At 45.1% G+C, this 20,590-nt stretch overlaps 1 protein-coding gene across 2 annotated transcripts in view; it reads right to left on the bottom strand.

Moving 5' to 3' along the window:
* Nucleotides 1-20,590, bottom strand: part of baiap2b (BAR/IMD domain containing adaptor protein 2b) — a 136,156-nt gene that overhangs the window by 85,477 nt on the left and 30,089 nt on the right. For both annotated transcript variants that reach the window (XM_084323950.1, XM_084323951.1), the window contains exon 3: nucleotides 18,970-19,056. In XM_084323950.1, the coding sequence (XP_084180076.1) occupies nucleotides 18,970-19,056 (87 nt within the window). The remainder of the gene's footprint in view (nucleotides 1-18,969; nucleotides 19,057-20,590) is intronic.

Genomic DNA, 20,590 nt, shown 5'->3' with positions numbered 1-20,590 from the left:
CCTTAATAGAATATTCAAGCACCTTCACAGAGTATTCAAGTACATTACTTTGATGGGGACAAAGACGAGCGAGCGAGCGAGCGAGCGAGCGAGAGAGAGAGAGAGAGAGAGAGAGAGAGAGAGAGAGAGAGAGAGAGAGAGAGAGAGAGAGAGAGAGAGAGAGAGAGAGCAATATTCCATGTCATACTGGGGCTATACTGGGAGGGGTCCAGCCTGGGTGTAGACAAAACTTTTTACACAAGCGTGAGATGGTGAGAGGAATAAAAGAGTGCTCTCGCTGCAGTTTCCCAGTACGCAGTGTGAATGCGAGCAGAATTCTGATGGAGATAAAGCTGTTCATGCTGGGTTGGCTCAGAGGGGGGGGGGGGGGGGGGGTCACTGTGAGTTCACCGGTCACCTCCCTAGGGCCGCGACAGGAAGGGATGTCAAACTACATGTAGACCGCGCTGGCATAAAACACAAGTAGGGATAGGGATGCAATAGTGGTATCGGTAATCAGTGGAAACCTGATACCAAGAGCCCTGTGTACTTTAACATCAGAAATAAAAAGCTACGCTACTTGGTTTTCTCCATTTGCGACACATGGAAAGATGTTAGAACTCTCTCATGGAGAAAAACAAGATTCCATCTCAATTATTTTTGTCCAGTGACCGCAAACTAATGGTCTAACTACACCAGTACTGTTCGTGAAAAACTGGCTAAAATACTTCTACTCTGTGGGCCGAATTCACAAAGGGATGTGGCTTTTTCTGACGCTATGCCTGTGCAAATAACCCCAAAACAAACCTTGCTATTCAAAGCACTCGCAAAGGGTGAAATACCGTGCTAACTGCGTTGCCATCATCATTGCATCTCTGTGCGTCCGTGCTATTTGCGGGTATTTAAATTGGGTATGGGTGAAAGAAATTGCCCCTTTCTATGCAAATGAGCCTCATTGCAAAAACACTCCAATTCACAAAGATCGGTGCTAATTGCCACACACAGTTAAAGTGAAGTTATTTACGTCTTCAGCGAGTTGGTGGTAACTACGCGAATTTATAAGGGATGTTATGGACAGCGTCTCTGGTGATCATGGCAGCAGTGATTTATGAGGAGTAGACGCTGGAAACACGGTCAATGAAAAGTGTATTCTGGAGTATATGAGAATGCGGGTTCTATTCTCTTAACTAAACATTAAATACAACTTAATTTCTCACTCTAAAAATATTCCTAATTCTGAAAAAAAATTCTTTGGCACAGTGCCTAACTTCAGCCTAAAGATTCAGCACCATGGACAGGTCTGCTCAAACACATTTATTTTGGGATGACATGACAAACAAATGCAATGACAAAAGATAGTGACAAAAACAAAGGATGCAATTGTGTCATGAAAACACAAATGAAGAAAGCTCTATACGTTACGAAATAAACTAAATACAAATGGTGAAAAATACTGTTACGTCTATCTATAGAAATGAAGAGCTATCGATTCCCTCTCCCTCATTTTGGATTTACAGGTTTCTTATCAAATCATTCCACCTCCGTTTGCAATCCATATGTTTGGAAACACCAACTGCACTCACAGACTGGGATATTAAATCCCAAATATCTTTTTTTGCTGTAAGTGTGATGTTTTTTGCATTTAGTTGTGATACATACTAAAGGACTTCAGGACTTCAAATTTGTGATCAGAGAATCGAAGCTTTCGTTTTCTGTCTGCCATTGTCCTAGGACATGCATACTGTTGCATGGGCAGTATTTATAGTCTTTGACCATATCAGGAGCAAATTGCACTCAGATGCTCCACGAGCCAACTGCGCTGCCAGATATCCAGAGAAAACTGCACTCAGCTGCAACACCGCATGGGCATGTTTGCGCTAGTATATCATTAGCCCAATATCTTTAGTGAATAGGTCCTTAAGACGGAGCACATAGCGGGTGCAAATCACACTCAGTTAAGGGTGCTATTATCGGCCGCAATCCATTCTTTGTGAATTCACCCCTGTGTCGATGACAGCCAGATATACCTAGAACTGAGTATGAGCACAATAGCATCTGATGATAATGAAATTACTTTCATCTGTCAGTTACAAATGAGGTTTAGATTTGATTAGAGTAAAACTTTAAATAAAATGCAATCAGACACAATGTTTTTCCGCAAGATTTTCGACAGAATACAATCGCAGTCAGAAATGATCAATATCAAAGAAACGACTCATTCGGTACTTGGTGTCAGGGGCCTTGGTGCACATCTAGTAATAATTGATATTGCCAGTAGTATGTGTGCACCAGCAGAGTAGCAGCAGTGGCACTTTTTCTCCTCCTATTTTTCTTGTATTTTCCTCCCATCCCAATTTAGTCGTTATGCCAATTCCCCCCTCCCCTTCCTGGTCTTTGCGCGCATTTGCCCCCTACTTGCCGGTCTAGGGAGCCCTGAAGTCTATCACATGCTTCCTCCGATACATAGGAGACAGCCAGCAGCCTCTTTTCACCTGGCCGCGAGGACTCTCATTGGGTGAGTGTAACGCGTGGGAGGGCACACTACCTCACCCAGATCCCTTCCTTGCTGTGCAGGCACCCTGACCGACTTGTAGGAGTCGCTGTTTACAACGACCAGATTACCACCCACCGGCTTCCCTCCCTCTGACACTGCCAATTGAGTCAGTCACCGCCCAAGCCGGAGGGACTGTTGACAGGCGGATTTGATACCAGTGTCTCTGCGGTGGTAGACAGACGCTTAGTCCGCTGCGCTACCCTGGCCGCCCCAGCAGTGACACCACTTAGCCTGCGAGAGGAAGTGCAGTCATTTCACAGACAAGTGAAGGAGAAATGATACGGTAAAATCCAATGATGAATATAAAACCATTGGAGGGAGAAGGAGCTTCTGGATTTAGCTTTTTTGATCCATCAGAATTACATTCTCCCATGTAATCACATCTCTTATAGTCTCCCCCATTGTGTTCTATTTGTGAAACCCTGCCATCTTCCACTGTGTATATATATAGGAAGAGAGAGAGAGAGAGAGAGAGAGAGAGAGAGAGAGAGAGAAGAGAAAGAGAAAGAGAAGAGAAAGAGAGAGAGAGAGAGAGAGAGAGAGAGAGAGAGAGAGAGAGAGAGAGAGAGAGAGAAAGAGAATATGGAGGTCTAGGCCCACGCACGGTTAGAAATCTTTTGAATTAATTATCTCAAATTCATTATCTAAAAGAGTCATTGTTTCCTGGACCTCAGACTTAGCCATCTTGAATCAACGTTAGTCTTATAATAATTTGAATGACAGGCACGTCATGCTAAAAATGATCAGCCTTTGGGGCAATGGCATATATCAGGAGACTGATGAGGATGAGATGAGGAGAGGGGAAGAATTAATTAGAGCGACAACCAAAAAGAAATACATTTGGGAGTGTAACTCAAACAAATAGATTGTTATTTTTCTCACACAGAGGTAGAAGACGTCTAGTTGGTACTGCTACCATTTGGTTCCATCGACAGGAGACCGGAGCAGATGATGTGGAGGGGATGATGCACAGTGTAGTCGGAACAACAAGGGTGGTGGGTAAATGAGAGTGACATGGGAAGATTCATGTGATGTCCTTGTTCAAGAAGAACAAACTAGCTAAATGAACGTTCGATTATTTATATAAGCAATTTCTTATACTGATGTAGTAGTCCCTGTTTTGGATAAGAAAGAAAAGAAAAAGAAAATCATTTAAGAATACTAAGCATTCAAATAGTGATTTTGACATTGATTTCTATGGCAGTGATTGAAGCTTTGAAGCACTCGTGTCAGCCCTAGCATATAGCCTCCACAGGCTACACCACACGAGTGCAGGACTGCGTCGACACAATGCCCACTCCTAGCGTTTCCTTCCTACTCACTAGGATGATAAGATATCCCCGTCTCATTGCTCTAGCCTCGTGACTGTAATAAAAGAGAATTCTGCTGACACGGAAGGGACACCGAAGCAACAGGTAAATAAACACTGGACGGATGTTAACTGCCCCGAGATGCCGCTAAGAAAATGGAATGAATGTACAGTACATTCCACGAGCACGAAGAGAAAGCTTTGTCATGTTGGGGATTCTAGAGAGCGGTGCAGCGCGGCTGTGCTCCCGTGTAGAGTTGAGCGTCACAATGCCAAGTACAATCTCTGCAAAGAATTTGCATCTGAATGACATCGTCGACGACGACGACTCAATGCCCTTATATGGTCAGAATGGGGCACCGGAACTGCAGGAGCTTCCTATCTCCCCCCCCCCCCCCCCAAAACAGCCATGGCCATATTTAGTATGCGGAAGACAGAATATGTTGTTTTCGACCACTCTGACATCACTGCCGAGCCATTTTTTGCATCGAACGACGTATCCCCCCCCCCCGTCCGTCCTCCTCCTGTCAAGGCATGTATTTGATCTATTTATAGAAGCATGTGCGGCGGTGGCGGCGTGTGTCCTCCCAGGGCTGCCTGAGCTCCCACATCAATGCGGGGGCATTCACAGAGCGAGAGAGAGCGCGAGAGAGAGAGAGAGAGAGAGAGAGAGAGGGGGGGGGGGGGGGGGGGGGCTGACCGTCTCTCACCTCTGCTGCAGTGAACAGTCATAATAGCATAGTATCATCCATCTACTTGAGTCCAAGTAAAAGTTGATCAGACTCCAGCACTTATGTCTGGGGGAGGATATATGTATATATTCCTTACCTACTCTTTACTAGTTATACCGCTGGTCAGTATAACTCACTACCATAGGGTCTTCTTTATACCTGTATCACTGTGTACATAATAATACTATAACACAGTACATACATCTGATTAGCATTATTACTCAGTAGTACCCATTTATATATATACACACTCCAATTTATCCACTATTATTGTATATTGCACTATATTACCATTATATTTACACTCTGGTTAGATACCACACCTCTTTTCGTTGTACTGACTGACTTATGCTTACATAATGACAATACATTTTAATCTAATTTAGCTATTTCTAGCCATTGCAAGAGCTTAAATGTCATGATGTCATGTATGTTGTGTATGTCATGAATGTCACTATGAATTGAAAATGGGGGGACCCTGATGTAAACAAGACAAACGTCTTTCTCTGGTCTGCATCCCCTTAACACTTTGAATGCCATCCACGTGTTTTCTCGTGTTTACCCGCCGCGGGTTGAATGCCCACTCACGAGAATATTCGTTTTATTTGTTTTTTTTATTTATTAGCGATCTGAAATCATATTGCATCAAGCGTCCCTACCGTTGGAGATCCAGTCACCCCAGGCGCTCAGATGTGAAAAAAGCGCCCACTATCGTCTCCCAGATGGTAAATCACCCTTTTTGGGGGGAAAAAACCTGCACTCCACATTTGACTCCTCACTCATGTAACCGGGGTGTACCAGAGTTCACTCTGGAGCCTCGGAGCCGCGGCGAATATGTGTTTTACTACATACACGATGGATCAATCAAATGAGCGATTTTTTCGAATGGCGATCGGGAATTGGAATAAACCATTTGGATACCGGGGAGCTCCCGTAGCTCACCGCATATCTCGGCGCTATTTCTGCGTCGGGGAAAACCGTGCTCGTCACAGATCTGGGGGACACAAGTTCGATTCCCGGACCCGCCGTCATTTCTCAGAATGTCTTCCCCTGCTCTACATCCCATTTCCAAAGCGATAAACGCTAAAAAATAAAGTTTAAAAAAGAAAAAAAAAAAACATTTGGATACCATCTGATCTCAGGTAAGGAATCTATGTTATCAGTATTAGGATAAGCAGACTCGTTTTCACAGAGATATAAGCTTTTATGTGATTATGGTGATAGGATGTTTGACTCTGCGCGCCGTCAGGAAATAGGAGACTCGATTTTCGGCTCGCCGCAAGAGCGTGCGTGCGTACACATAATATCGATCATCTAGCGTTTATTTGAAAACGATTCATAAATAGGCCGAAAAATTACAACGTTCTAGAATATTCCAGTAAAAGGCGATTATCATAGAATGTGTTGTTTTTTCCGTGAAACGAGTGATTTTCAAAATGCTAGAAAACGGAAATGAAGCGATAAAAAAACAATCTGCCATGACAATGTTGACTGGAAAATGAGTCTTCGATAAGCAACGGGCAGATTAGACACAGCCATAATTTTAAACATAGATTAGGCGATATTAACGTTAACATTGGAGTGGATGTGGGCATTCAAGGGGGTAAAAAGGAAAACACGGCTGGATCCCAAAGTGTTAACAATTGTGTGTAATGTATTGAGCCGTACTGTATTGTACCCATTCTGCAATATGTTAAATAAAGTTTTCATTCATTCATTCTACAGTATGTACATTAAAGGAACACGCCAACATTTTGGGAAATTAGCTTACAGTCTTCTCCAGAGAGAGACAAGACGATAGATACCAGTTTCCTCTCTGTGTGTTCAGTAGAAAGCTATCTGGCTGCACGTTAGCCTAGCTTAGCACAATGAATGGAAGCGGACAGTGCCAGTTAGCCTAGACATTGTCCAATAACAACTCTCCCGAAGGCTAACCGGCACTGTCCGCTTCCATTCATTGTGCTAAGCTAGGCTAACATGCAGCCAGATAGCTTTCTACTGAACGCACAGAGAGGAAACTGGTATCCATCTTCTTGTCTCTCTGTGGAGAAGACGATAAGCTAATTTCCCAAAATGTTGGCGTGTTCCTTTAAAGGCAAGGCTGGTAGAATCTGTAATGTCATCAAACAGAGACCTCCGAGCAAAAAAGCACTGCTTAGTATTATTCATTATTATTATTGCACTTTGTTTACATTTATTTTTACATTTTGGTCTGGTGGTGTGGGTTGGAGTCGAGTGTGGATAGGGGATAGGGGTTACTATTGCTGGCCACACGACAAGCTCTGTCAAGAGAGGTCTGGAGAAATTCACAACCCACCCATCATAACAAAACAAAAGCTTTTTAACAAAGTTCAATACCAAATGGGGCTTAGCTTACTTTGGTCTGTGAGAGTGGATAATAATCATGTAATGTTTCTGTACTAATTATACTGTTTGAGAAAACTCCTGCTTGCACTGGTGTGTGTGTGTGTGTGTGTGTGTGTGTGTGTGTGTGTGTGTGTGTGTGTGTGTGTGTGTGTGTGTGTGTGTGTGTGCGTGCGTGTGTGTGTACATGTTTATGTGTTTGTGTAGACGGTTGGAATCTGCTATTAAACTGCTCCCCCGTGGCTTCCGTCTCTCAAGTCACCCAGCACGACAAACTGCCAAGCCACTCCACTGGAAACCCAGCGGGACCCTCCACTGTGCCCTTTCTAAGCTGCAATTATACACCGGATGTTTCCCTATGGGGCGTGCAGGCGAATGGCACCGCGTGGTGCGGAATGACCCTCAATAACAACCTTGACCTTTGGGGTTTTTGGGGATACCGGAAACCCTTCATATTCACCTGGAGGCAGCTGAGTGGACGAACCAGTTTGTACATTTCAGTCGGGCATGTGACAAGTATGTTGGCTATGTTCTCGCTGTGTGTGTGTGTGTGTGTGTGTGTGTGTGTGTGTGTGTGTGTGTGTGTGTGTGTGTGTGTGTGTAAGAGTTTTACACAGTAGGCCTACAGCTCCATCCATTCCACTGAGACAACACCATAGGAGCTTCGGTACGGTACATTATTTACCGGGGGAAATACGATTAGCTTTCCCAGGGTACCTTGCGATGAAAACACCCTGTCTTCATATACGTACTGTAGAAACTGTAGTTGGTGGAAAGAGCCAGTTCAACTTGAGGGTCGATTTCCTTCTCATGATGATTGGCTGGAATCTTCCTTGGTTGCAATTTTCCCAGAATACATTGTGCTTATAAATGATTGCTTCAGGGGACTAGAAGGAGGTAAAGCTCTGGACTTCTATGCTTTGGATTTAATACTGTAACACAAAATACAAGATTATGAGACTAATGAGATTTGTTTAAAGCCATTCCTAAATTATCTTTAAAATCAAGGCCATTATCTTGTATAATTTTCAATGATGTAGATGTTCATCCCTTCGTGGTTGCTAATTTAGTGACTTTAGTCTCGTCAGTGATGCCACACAAACCTACCCCATATCATACACACCACTCAAACCCTTTCAGATGTAGCCTACTTGGAATTATAGAACTAGGTTTAAATGACCCATGGCCGTTGTCACATTATCGTTACGATGCCTTGTTCTCAAAATCCCATCTCCCGTGCGAGATCGTACATCTGAAACCCCCTAAAATCCCACAGTCCTCATTGCGCTCTTCTTGCCCTCTCGTCTTCTCTCTGACCAGTCATGTGCTGGTCACCATTATCTGAACATGTCATAATGCCATTAGCTACTGTTCATTTTTCAATGCTCCAATTAATTATATATTGTTCCAGTAATTAAAAAAAAGTGGAGATGGCACAGAGTTCCTCTCTGCTCCAGAGTAAAAGCAGTTTAAAAGTCCAGCCGTGTTAATTCAGTTAAACTGAAAGCCACACACACACACACACACGCACACACACACCACGTGTGTATAATTGAGCTGATTGCAAGGATTATTTCTGCTTTATGCCATAGCACAGCACTCAAGTCTCCCCTCATTTTCCACACTAAAATTTATTTTTAAAAGGGTAGTACTACACAATAAAAAAAATGCACCAATGGTTATTCTTGTGCCTCAGGACACTTCAGTCAACCCCAGGAATATGTGCCACTCTCCAGAAGTCCCAAGTCACCTGGATGTAAAATCTGGCGCTGCTCCATAGACAATAAATGGGCCACAGAGACAAGAACCATTGAGCTAGGTTGTTCTAGTATTGCCTACAGGTATGAACTAGAGCAGGGGTGCCAAACCTTTTTTGAACCAAGATCTACTTTTTAATTTGCCACCTAGCCGAAAGCTACCAGCCCAAATTTGACTTACTCTCGGCTAGTATTAGTAGTAATAGTATTAGTAATACCCATTCAATATGCACATGACACAAAATATTATATGGCATATAATATTTTCTGTCATGTGCATATTGAATGGGTATATAATATAATATGATATTTTATATATCATTGTAACAGTGTAGTGTAGGAATTACAAGAATGACAAGACTGTAACTGTAACTTCTCATTTTTATTTCACACTCTGCATACACACCGACAACACACACACACTCAATTCAATGGGCATGAGAAAACATATGTTTACATTGCCAAAGCAAAAGTGGAACAATACAATCAAAACAAAAATGATATATGCACAATTAAAAGGGAATAGGAATGATGTGTAAACAGAGCTGTCACATTGCAAAGTGGAATACAATCAAAAAAACAATTCCACAAAAAGGTCTGTCAACATCAACAGTCACTGATAGTTCTCCTTTATCTTTTTTTAATTTTTTTTATTAAATGTCTCTACCTTAGTGAGAACGCTGGCACTGGGAAGAGGAAGCTAGTTTTTCAAAGTCTGGGTTGTAGGAGCAGGTTGCAAGCCTCAGGCAGTCCACAAGATAGTCATCGGTCATTGTGGTTCTGTACTTGTGTAACGGAGGTACAGCATGTCTATCCACAGTCACGAGGGACTTGTATAGTGAAGTGACTGTGGACGTTAAGCGGTACTGCAAGTAAAACGCACTCCCCAGAGGCATCCAGACCCAGTACTTAGAAGTGAATTCACCTCTTGGTACAGTGGTCTGTGATGCCGCCCACGGCGCAGGAGACCGGGGGTTCAACTCCCACTCAAGGCGATCCCTTAACAGGGGTTGAATCGAAACAAACACAATGCAGAGCGAGATCACACCGGCTACACTTGGACTTGATGATCTTCATGTGAGAGAAAGCAGACTCACACAGGTAGGTTGATCCAAAAAAAGCTGTTAAGTTCATGGCACATCTCCTGAGGTTGGGGTACTTCTCAGGTAGCAGTAGCTCCCAGAACTCTGCCTTCATCCCTTGTGTTGCCCTGGCTTTAATCTCAATGTCAGTTTGAAGTGTGAGGATCTCGTTCTCCACAGCAAGGCTGTCCAGATTAAACAGTGTGGCCACTTTGGATGTGATGTCATCCACATCTACAGTTGCAAATGGAAAACACATGTAGCTTGCAACAGGTTCAAGTATTGAAAAGTCTGTGAAGCGCTTATCAAACTCTGACAAGATGCTTTGAACTTGCTCCTCATAATGTGTGCAATCAAACTGTGCTGTGTCCTCACCATGACGTTGAAGTTCTGCTTGCATGTGAGGAAAGTTGCGTAGGTAACTGCGTTGCAGCCTTCTCGCCCACATGGTGAGCTTGCTTTTAAAAGCATTCACTGAGTTGATCATGTTTATTACTCATTTATCCTTTCCCTGCAGCTCTAAATTCAGGTTATTCAGCATGCCAGTGACATCGGTTATGAATGCCAAATTCAAAAGCCGGTTGTTGTCCTCTAGATGTGTATATTCGGCATGTTTAGCAAGCTTGAGAAACTCTTTAATTTCAGGCAGCAACTCGCTGAATCTCTCCAGAAATGTACCTCTGCTCAGCCACCTTACATCTGTGTGCAGCAGCAGGTCTGTGTGCTCCGACCCCGTCTCCTCCATATGTGCACAAAATAGCCTCCTCTGTAGGCTCCTTGCCCTGACAGAGCACACAATCTTCATAGCAATATCCATAACTTCCTTCATATTTAAAATTTTAGCACACAGCACTTGTTGGTGAATTATGCAGTGGTAATTAAGGAAGTCCGGGAAAGCGTTGCTTTTTTTGCACAGTCCGATGAACCCATTATTACAGCCAACCATGGCTGGTGCACCATCGGTTGTAATAGAGATGAGTTTATGGAGGGGCAGTTTGCTCTGCTTAGCGAACTCCATGAAGGCTTGAAAGATGTCTTCACCTTTAGTGTGTCCTTTAAGAGGCAATATGGTGAGCAGCTCTTCTTTTGCGCTCATGTCGTCAAAGGCCATTCTAATGTAAATACAGAGCTGTGCCACATCTACCATATCAGTCGATTCATCGATCTGCAGGGAATAACACTTGCATGTATTAATGTCCCTCATGAGTTGCTCGTGAACATCTTGGGACATTTCCTCACAGCGCCGGGTCACAGTATTACGTGACAACTGAAGGTCTTTGACAGCATCCATAATCTCTGTGTGATACTTGGAATCATAGAAGAGTGAATCGGCAGCCACAGTCAATGCCTCTTTTACACAGTCGCCGTCTTTGAAGGATTTTTTATTATAATTTTTTTTTTCTTAAAGATTTTATTTATAGCGTTTGCAGCTTTTTGTGGTCAACAAGGACCTTTTGGCCACACAGAACCGACAGTCAACGGCCACGCAGGACCGGTAGAGGAGAAAGAGGGGTGAAACGGGAGAAGAGGGGAAGACATGCGGCAGACTAGACGCCCGGGGCGACCGCTTCGCGACTCAGCGCGCTATGTGGTGTGCTACTGGAGCGCCCCGGGATTTTTTCTTTTTAGCGAGAATGTGACTGACACGATAAGATGCAATTGTTGCAGCTTTTGCCTTGGTTTTGGGCTTCGTAAAAGTGGACTGTTGTCCCACTAGTGAAGACTTCATCTGCTGGAGTTCTGTTCTTCGTAGGACTGTTTTTGGAGGAAAATCCGCGTGGTGTTTCTTGTGCATCGTTGTATAATGCCGCTCCAAATGACCCTTTTTCGACACAGACACGGTTTGTTTGCAAATCAGACAGACTGATTTTGCATTGAAATAAACAAAAAAGTAAGCCTCCTCCCACTCTTCATGGAAATGATGTTTTTGGTCTTTTGGCTGCTCCGGTTCTGCTGGTGGTTGTCTTGCTTGCGGCACTGACGCTGGTGCTATCCGGTAGCTCGGCGCCGAGTCCTGCCAAGCACACCGGCGGTGCTGTCGGCACCAAGCTGATGGCGTTGGCGGTGCTCCCTGGCGGCGGCAGCTCGTCGGAGGCAGCGTTGGCGGTGCTCCCTGGCGGTGGCAGCTCCCTGGCGGCGGCGTTGGCGGTGCTCCCTGGCGGCGGCAGCTCGTCGGAGGCGGCGTTGGCGGTGCTAGCTTGTCGGAGGCGGCGTCGGCGCTGCTGCCTGGCGGTGCCAGCTCGTCGGAGGGTCCTGGCGCTGGCGGCGGCAGCAAGGTCTTGCTAGCGTTGTTGAAAAGTAGCGTCCTCTGAATGAACCTCTTTTTTGCTGGTGGTGCTCGGTTCATCTTGCAGTTTCTTGAGTGACTCAAGGCTGGTCTCAGAGCCACGTTTATACTGTACCTGCCAGGTGATGGGCCCCGCCCCCCACTCATGCCACTCCATGAAGACAAAGGCATTAATTTGCATCTCTATGGGTGAGGCTCGCTGTCCGGAATGTACGGAATGTAGACGGTATCGATTGGCTCAGGCTGCCTGACTGCCTGTTATACACAGGACTGCTCGAATGTTTTTTGTCCTCCCCTCCAAATCAAATCAAATTAAATGATTTTCCAAAATAATCTTGCGGTCTACTTTAAATCAGCGCGCGATCTACCGGTAGATCGAGGTCGACTGGTTGGGCACCACTGAACTAGAGGTTCAACCTCATTTGGGTGTAAGCGCTCACAAAAATGGGCATACAAAGTCAGTGCTGCCACTCATTGTCTACGGATGATTTGAGGGTTCGCTCTTACGATGTCGAGCTTTATGAGGAATGGCGCGCATGGTCACAAATATTGAAAGAACTGCCCTAGGACACAGGAATAACACATGTGAACCCTTTAATGGACGGCATTCCCCTTTTAAAGTTTATGTCTCTGAAAAGTAGAGCGACAAAGAGATCCGCTCCTTGCTCAGATCACTGTGACCTGCTGGGGCAGCGGACTGAGAGCAGGGGACACAACCAGGCTGGATAAGCTGGTCAGGAAGGCCAGTAGCGTGGTTGGGGTGGAGCTGGACTCCCTAGCGAGGGTGGCGGAGAGGAGGAGCCTTGCTAAGCTCCAGGCCATCAGGGAAAACCCCTCCCACCCACTATACACAGACTTGGCTGACAGGAGGAGCATGTTCATTGCTAGGCTCACACTACCCAAATGCAGCACAGAACGGCACAGGAAGTCCTTCATTCCAACAGCCATCGGACTATACAATGCATCACTGTGCCTCACTGCATCACTGAGCACAGAGTGGCAGTTACCATCTTCCTGGACTTAGTTCGAAACAGCACTGTGCAATACTACACCTACTGTAGACCTCAGTATATTTTTACTGTATTTATTTACTGTATATTTTATTCCATTTTTATTCTATTTTACTCTACTCTTATCCTAGGCAACTTGATTTGATTTGTTTTATTATTCTAATTCGTGACCTGTTCTGTCTAAATGTTTAAATGTTGAGCGATTTGCAGTGTCACATTTCCCACGGGATAATAAAAGTATTTCTATTCTATTCTATTCTACAGTGAACCAACAGGACATTTCTGCCTGACCACCTGCCAATGGCCCCAGGAAATGACTCAAGCTATAGTAACCATGTAATCATTAAGATTCTAATGAGGGGAATGACTCAAGCGATAGTAACCATGTAATCATTAAGATTCTAATGAGGGGAATGACTCAAGCAATAGTAACCATGTAATCATTAGATTAGAATAAGCAATTATGACTTTATTGCCTGGATTAAGTTACTCTACACCCACCCAGTCGCCTCAGTCCATACAAACGGACTTCAGTCAGCCCCATTTCCCCTTCATCGAGGCACCAGACAGGGCTGCCCCCTTTCCCCCCTTCTGTTCGCCCTAGCCATCGAACCACTGGCCATCTGGTTAAGACAGGAAGAGAGGTTTGAAGGCATCACATCCGGGATTCGAACGCGCTCAGCCCCAGATCCGTGCGAGCGCGGTTGTCCACGGCGCTGAAATAGCACTCGCGGTACGTGGTGAGCTACTGGAGCTCCCCCTCCCTATAATTCTTAATATACTGGACAAGTTCGGGTTCTACTCGGGCTATAAGCTAAACCTTCATAAAAGCGAACTCTTTCCAATCAATTCCTCAGCCAAAAAAATACCCCGGACTTTCTTCCCCTTTAAGTATACAACAGATGGATTCAGATATCTAGGGGTTAACATCACCAACTCAATCCAAACAATGTTCTCGAAAAACTTCTCACCTCTTCTTGAAAAGTGCAAACTAGACTTTAACAGGTGGACATGTCTTCCACTATCTCTAGTGGGTAGAGTCAATTTAATTAAAATGGTAGTGCTACCAAAGTTTTTATATCTCTTCACCCATATCCCAGTCCTCATTAAGAAGTCATTCTTTAAAACACTTGACCGATTAATAAGCTCTTTCCTCTGGGGCAATAAGATCCCACGGATGAGGAGATCAATACTACAACTCCCCAAAGAGCTAGGGGGACTGGCACTGCCTAACTTCCAGCACTACTACTGGGCGTGTAACATACACAAACTTTTATATTGGATGAGGGGCACGACACACAACTTAGGCCCAGTGTGGGTCGACATGGAACTCTCTTCCTCTAGACACTCTCTTCGCTCTCTGCTGTGCTCCCAACTCCCTATGTCGGTTACTGGACTCTCTGCAAACCCAATGGTGGTCGACTCCACAAAAATTTGGATTCAAATCAGGAAAAGCCTCGGCCTCCATAGGGCCTCTGACCTCTCCCCCACTTTTAACAATCATTTATTCCTGCCCTCTTGCACTGATTCTTCCTTTCAAGTCTGGTTTGACAAAGGGATAACCACTTTTAATGATCTCTATGACCAAGGGACTTTCATGTCTTTTCCAGACCTCGTAAAGAAATTCGACCTTCCCAAATCCCACCTGTTTAGTTTCTTCCAAATTAGGCACTTCACACAGAACCAGAACCCCAAATTCCCTAGTCGGCCCCCTGAAACCCTTATAGATTCACTAATGGTTCTTAACCCGGAAAAAAAAACGGCTAATCTCCAACATCTACAACCTCATTAGCTCCGCTACGGATACCCCAGGAACCGGCCCTAAGAACTCGTGGGAGCGGGAGCTGGGAATTGAACTGTCTGATGAGTATTGGAGTTGGGCATTGGACTATGTCCACTCATCTTCCATCTGTGCGAGACACGGCCTCACACAGTGCAAGGTTATACACAGGGGCGGACCTTCCTACAGGCGATATAGGCGGTCGCCTAGAGCGCCACCCAGAGGGGGGTGCCAAAAAACAAAAAAAAATAATTTTTTTTTTTTTTTTTTTTTATTAATTTTTTTTTTCTGTGCAGTTTTGGCGCCCCCCTCTATATCTGCAACCATTATTTGTACATAAAAAAAATTCTAACATAAGGGAAAATGAGTCAATGAGTCAATGAGTCAGTCGGTCTGAGCCTCAGCTTTAGGTGTTCACAGTCAGAACATGCTAGAGCGCTGTGCATTGATGGGTATCGGTCAAGTGTTTATAGAATTGAGCGTTGAGGAAAGAAAGACTAACGTTAGAGAACTATGAAGAGGCAAAAGCCATAAAGGGGGGGGGGGGGGGGGTGGGCGGCGCAGTGGTGAATCTCGCCTAGGGCGCCAAATGTGCTAGGTCCGCCCCTGGTTATACACAAAGTCCACTACACAAACTCGAGACTCTCTCGAATGTATCCCAACATCTCTGACGCATGTAATAGATGCAAACAATCCCCTGCCGATCACACCCACATGTTCTGGTCCTGCCCCAGCCTTGCCACATTCTGGTCTGAAATTTTTTAAACTATCGGCACAGCCTACAACCTTACTATTACCCCTGATCCTCTTGTGGCCTTGTTCGGTGTTCCTCTGCAACCTCTACCCTCCAAACTGTCACATTCTGTTCTTGCCTTCTCCACTTTATTGGCCAGGCGACTTATTCTTTTTAAGTGGAAACATACTCAACCTCCATCCCACAATAGGTGGGTTAAGGAACTACTATTATCTATTAATCTTGAAAAGCTCAGATTCTCCCTCAAAGGCCCTACTGGCTCCCTGAATACCTTTGAGAAGACTTGGAGACCCCTTTTAAAGCACATAGAATCCTTGACATCCCTGCCTGGTTGTGACGACTGAGTCCCCCCCCCCCCCCCTCTGTTTTTTTCCCCTATTTTTATTTTATTTCTCAAACTGTTTTGTCTTTTTATCTCAGTTATATTAGTATCATGTTTTTTTTGTTTTTGTTTTTTTTCTGTCACATATATTTCTTTTGTATTTTCATGTATTATAATGTATGTTTGTTGTCGCTCTTCGTGGGGGTGGGGTGGGGTTAAGGGATAGGAAAGGGAAATGGGGGGAACAAAATGGAAGATGTATAATATGTATAACTGTCTGCATAATTTTGAAAACTCTTCCAATAAAGAAAGTTATTAAAAAAAAGAATAAGCAATTATGTAAATAATTGTAGATTGTGGAGCTGTATGAATGAAGAAAATCAGATTGGGAAGCATTCCCTAATTGACACTCCTAAAATACCTAAATAATCTATGGGTGAATGTGGGGAAATTACTTTGAGTAACTCATTCCACTCATGGTGTGTTATGACATCCCATAGGCTCTCTATACTGTACATAAAGATTGAGCCAATAACGAAACTGACCTTCTCTTCCCATACACTTTGACTCTCTCATTCTACATCGAATGTGTCAAACAATCTGCCGCTGCCGAGCGATCCATGCCTTGAAGCAAAGAACCGAATAATATGCCAAAACATCAACAACAAAAGAGCAAACGCCTCATCGGTAAGAAAGTGAACGATCCGTCCTGTAGACCGCGCATGCACAACCACAGGACGAGCGCCGCCCCGGGCACGGCTGCCATGTGGGGAGAGAGATGGCATCAATCTGGCCCGGTCAGCCTGGCCTGCCGTTTCAACCCGAGGCGGGGGAACGCAGTGCCTGCTGAGTTCAACAACAGCGAGGCAGCTGAGTCATGTGGGAAAGCCTACAGAGGGAGGGGTACACGCGAGACGAGACATTTCCCCAACGCACACACAACGCAACAGATGCCGTCGAAGCCAGGTGTTCTAGGACAGAAGACATGTAGGGAATAAAACTGGCCTGAGGCAATCAGATTGATGGATGGACGGACGGACGCATGGATGGACAGATAATTGATGACAGATGAACTGGCAGACAAACGGACAGATGTGGGTTTCCGGGCCGTTGCCTTTTGGGAAGGAGTCTAACAATGGATGGTCTAAAGATAATAGCATGGGCTTAAAGGAACACGCCAACATTTGGGGAAATTAGCTTACCGTCTTCTCCAGAGAGAGACAAGAAGATAGATACCAGTTTTCTGTGCTTTCAGTAGAAAGCTATCTGGCTGCACGACACGTTAGCCTAGCTTAGCAAAATGAATGGAAGCGGACATGGCCGGTTAGCCTAGGCATTGTCCAACTAACACCTCTCCCGAAGGCTAACTGGCCATGTCCACTTCCATTCATTGAACGCACAGAGAGGAAACTCCAGATCTTCTTGTCTCTCTCTGGAGAAGACGGTAAGCTAATTTCCCCAAATGTTGGCATGTTCCTTTAAGACATTAACTAGACATTAATTAAAGTTACAGGATTACAATAGGCGGCCCGGCCCTCGTACAGGAATTCCTCAGCTTTAAAAACATCAGTGGTTGGAATGAGATCACTGTGCAGATAATGGAAGCGAGGGTGAATAGCAGTGACTGTAATGGGCTTTAGCCGCTCGACATCAGAGTGTGGGCACACAGACTCAATTGAATATGTATTCACAGAGAGGCAAAGTGGTACAATGGAGAGATGAGCCACCAGAAGAGGTCCGTGGGTGGGTGTAGGGGGAGGTTGGCAAAAAAAGAAAAGAAAAAAAAAGTTCCCCCATGAATAATGAATGACCAGACAGCTTTTATATCCTCCTCTCTCACCTGGGATATCCTCCTTTTACCCCCCCCCCCATCTCCTCCTACCCCCACTCTCTCCCTCTTTCCACCTTTCAATCGGCACCAGCAATCTCCAAGTCACATTGGAGTGTAGAGGGAGAGGGAATGCACTGATTTAGTGCTGAAGTATAAACGTGTCACATTCCACGAGCATGTGACTGGGACTCTGCAATTCTCGTACGATACGACCGATCCTGTACTATACTGCGCTGTGATGTGGCGACGGTACAGAGAAGCCCGTCTGTATTTCTATACGGATGATACCGTCTGTGACAAGAAATGTATAAAACACAAGGCTTTCCTACTTGTTTTCGGGTTTTGCACTAGATTATCAGAACCCATGACTTCTAACCTATGTACTTTATTACTAATAAACGTCTATAGCCAGTATGAGCAGAACCCATGACTTATAGCCCATGTACTTTATTACTGATACACGTCTATAGCCAGTATGAGCAGAACCAAGGCCGACCCAACTTAAACCAGACCAAACACATTGTGGAAAACTTTTTTCCAGTGACTGGGAGAAGTACGGTAAGGAGCAAGGAGCTCTAGGCTATTTTTCCTGAATGCAATAAATAACGCTGGGTTATTATGAACGACAAGTAAATCCGCATCATCATAATGTGCATATTGCCTATTCATGAAAATGTAATGCTAGAGACGAATACATTCCTGAATTAATTTGAATATTTATTTGCTTGCAGGGGTACAATGCCAAAAAAAAGTCATTGGCCGGCTTGAATGAGAGAGAAACGAGAGATAAACAAAATAAGCATTCCAATAGCAAATGTCTGGAATTAAATTCTTACAGAATGTGAAAGATGACGGCAACGTCGCATTGAGCAAGCTTCCATTCACAATAATTGACATGCTAATGTAGTTTTAATATAACAGCTTGCTTTGCAGATTGTGTAGAAAGTGGGTTTTAGAGTATTAAATAGGTGTGTGTGTGTGTGTGTGTGTGTGTGTGTGCATGCGCCTATGTGTGTGCGAGCGATGTGGTGTGTGTGTCTGTGTGCGCGCAAGTGTGTGTTTGTGTGTGTACACACATCCAGTTTTCGGTTGGTCATCGGCTGCTTCTGCTCACACCCAAAAAGTCACCATACAGTAGTACACCAACTCCCTGTGCACCCTCCCCTCCACCCCACTGGGGGGCGCTACGGCCACTATACTAGGACTCACCAAGATCCTTAGAGCCTTGACTTTCGCTGGCCATCTCGCCCATCCGCACCAGCGCGTCGAAGTAGCCCTTTGCAGCAAATGTCACACCTGGAAACATGGAAGCAGTTTGGGCATCAGATCAGGGGTGCGGAGTGAAAAACTATGTATTCTTCACCCCGGCATCCCTCCCCCTACGGCGCCCCCAGCAGGCAGGGTAGGCTGGGGTGTGGGAAAGAGAGAGAGCTACAGACGGCTACAGTGGAGACTGGAGGAGGAAGGGGGAGAAAAAAGCACTATAAAGACAACTTCAGGAAATGCTAATGCGCTAAATGGAAGGAAGAGACCACAGCAACCGTTACATAGCAAAGAAGAGAAGACTAACCCCGAGGAGATGATATCAAGGAGACTTCAACATAGGCGACTTTGGACAGAATCTTTAAAAAATTCCCAACAACAGGACCCGTACTAAGTCTAACAACAAGACTTAAAGGAATACTTGGGACATTTTTTATGTAGTTTCCTCCACCAGAATCGTGTCATTTTGTGGGGAAAAAGCATCTACTTTTGTCCTTCGGAAAATGTCATGTTAGCATTATTAGCATTATTCCTAATTGAAACCATGGGGGCACAGGTACCTGTGAGCGTATCAGTCTACTGGTGCCCTGTGGTTTCCAGGAGGAATGATAGCGAGGCAGTTTAAGAAAAAAAGGACAAAAGTAGAAGCTTTTTCCTACAAGTTTTTGGAGAAAGATAACCAATTCAATTTCAAAATGTCAATAGATTCCTTTGAAAATAAAATCCAACTTTCTAAGAGGATAAGGGCACGGTGTTCTGCATTTCAGACATAGCAGCCCTGCAGCTCTGCAGTCGATCAGAGCACATGACACTCGGGCACAGAGATGTAGTGTGGACTCAGGCCCCAGGCACAGGGACACTACGCTGGCCTCATCTGCTCTGAAGCAGTGAACCGGCAGGTCTGGGGTCAGGTCACCTGCACTGACCTGCCACTGAAGCAGTGAACCGGCAGGTCTGGGGTCAGGTCACCTGCACTGACCTGCCACTGAAGCAGTGAACCGGCAGGTCTGGGGTCAGGTCACCTGCACTGACCTGCCACTGAAGCAGTGAACCGGCAGGTCTGGGGTCAGGTCACCTGCACTGACCTGCCACTGAAGCAGTGAACCGGCAGGTCTGGGGTCAGGTCACCTGCACTGACCTGCCACTGAAGCAGTGAACCGACAGGTCTGGAGTCAGGTCACCTGCACTGACCTGCCACTGAAGCAGTGAACCGGCAGGTCTGGGGTCAGGTCACCTGCACTGACCTGCCACTGAAGCAGTGAACCGGCAGATCAAGCCAGGGTCGAGGAACGATGTCCAGTGAGGAAATACAGTAAGGCGGCCATTGAGGGGAGCCATATTTATACGAACCAAGTATACATGCACTATACTTATACTATAGGCCTACTTATACTATACTAAGGTACAAAAGGGCAGTAGAGCAGCCATATGGAGTTTGTACTTATACCGTCTGGCATAACAAGTTACATGCAGACTATGCAAGATAAATGATAGACAAAGCATTGACTCTCTATTGTCAATAAACAATGTGAGACTACTCTCTGAAGTGGCCTCCAGTCAAGGCTTT

Source organism: Notolepis coatsorum, assembly GCF_963971535.1.
Source record: "Notolepis coatsorum genome assembly, chromosome: 10".
Taxonomy (NCBI): domain Eukaryota; kingdom Metazoa; phylum Chordata; class Actinopteri; order Aulopiformes; family Paralepididae; genus Notolepis; species Notolepis coatsorum.
This window is presented reverse-complemented; position numbering and strand designations above follow the sequence as displayed.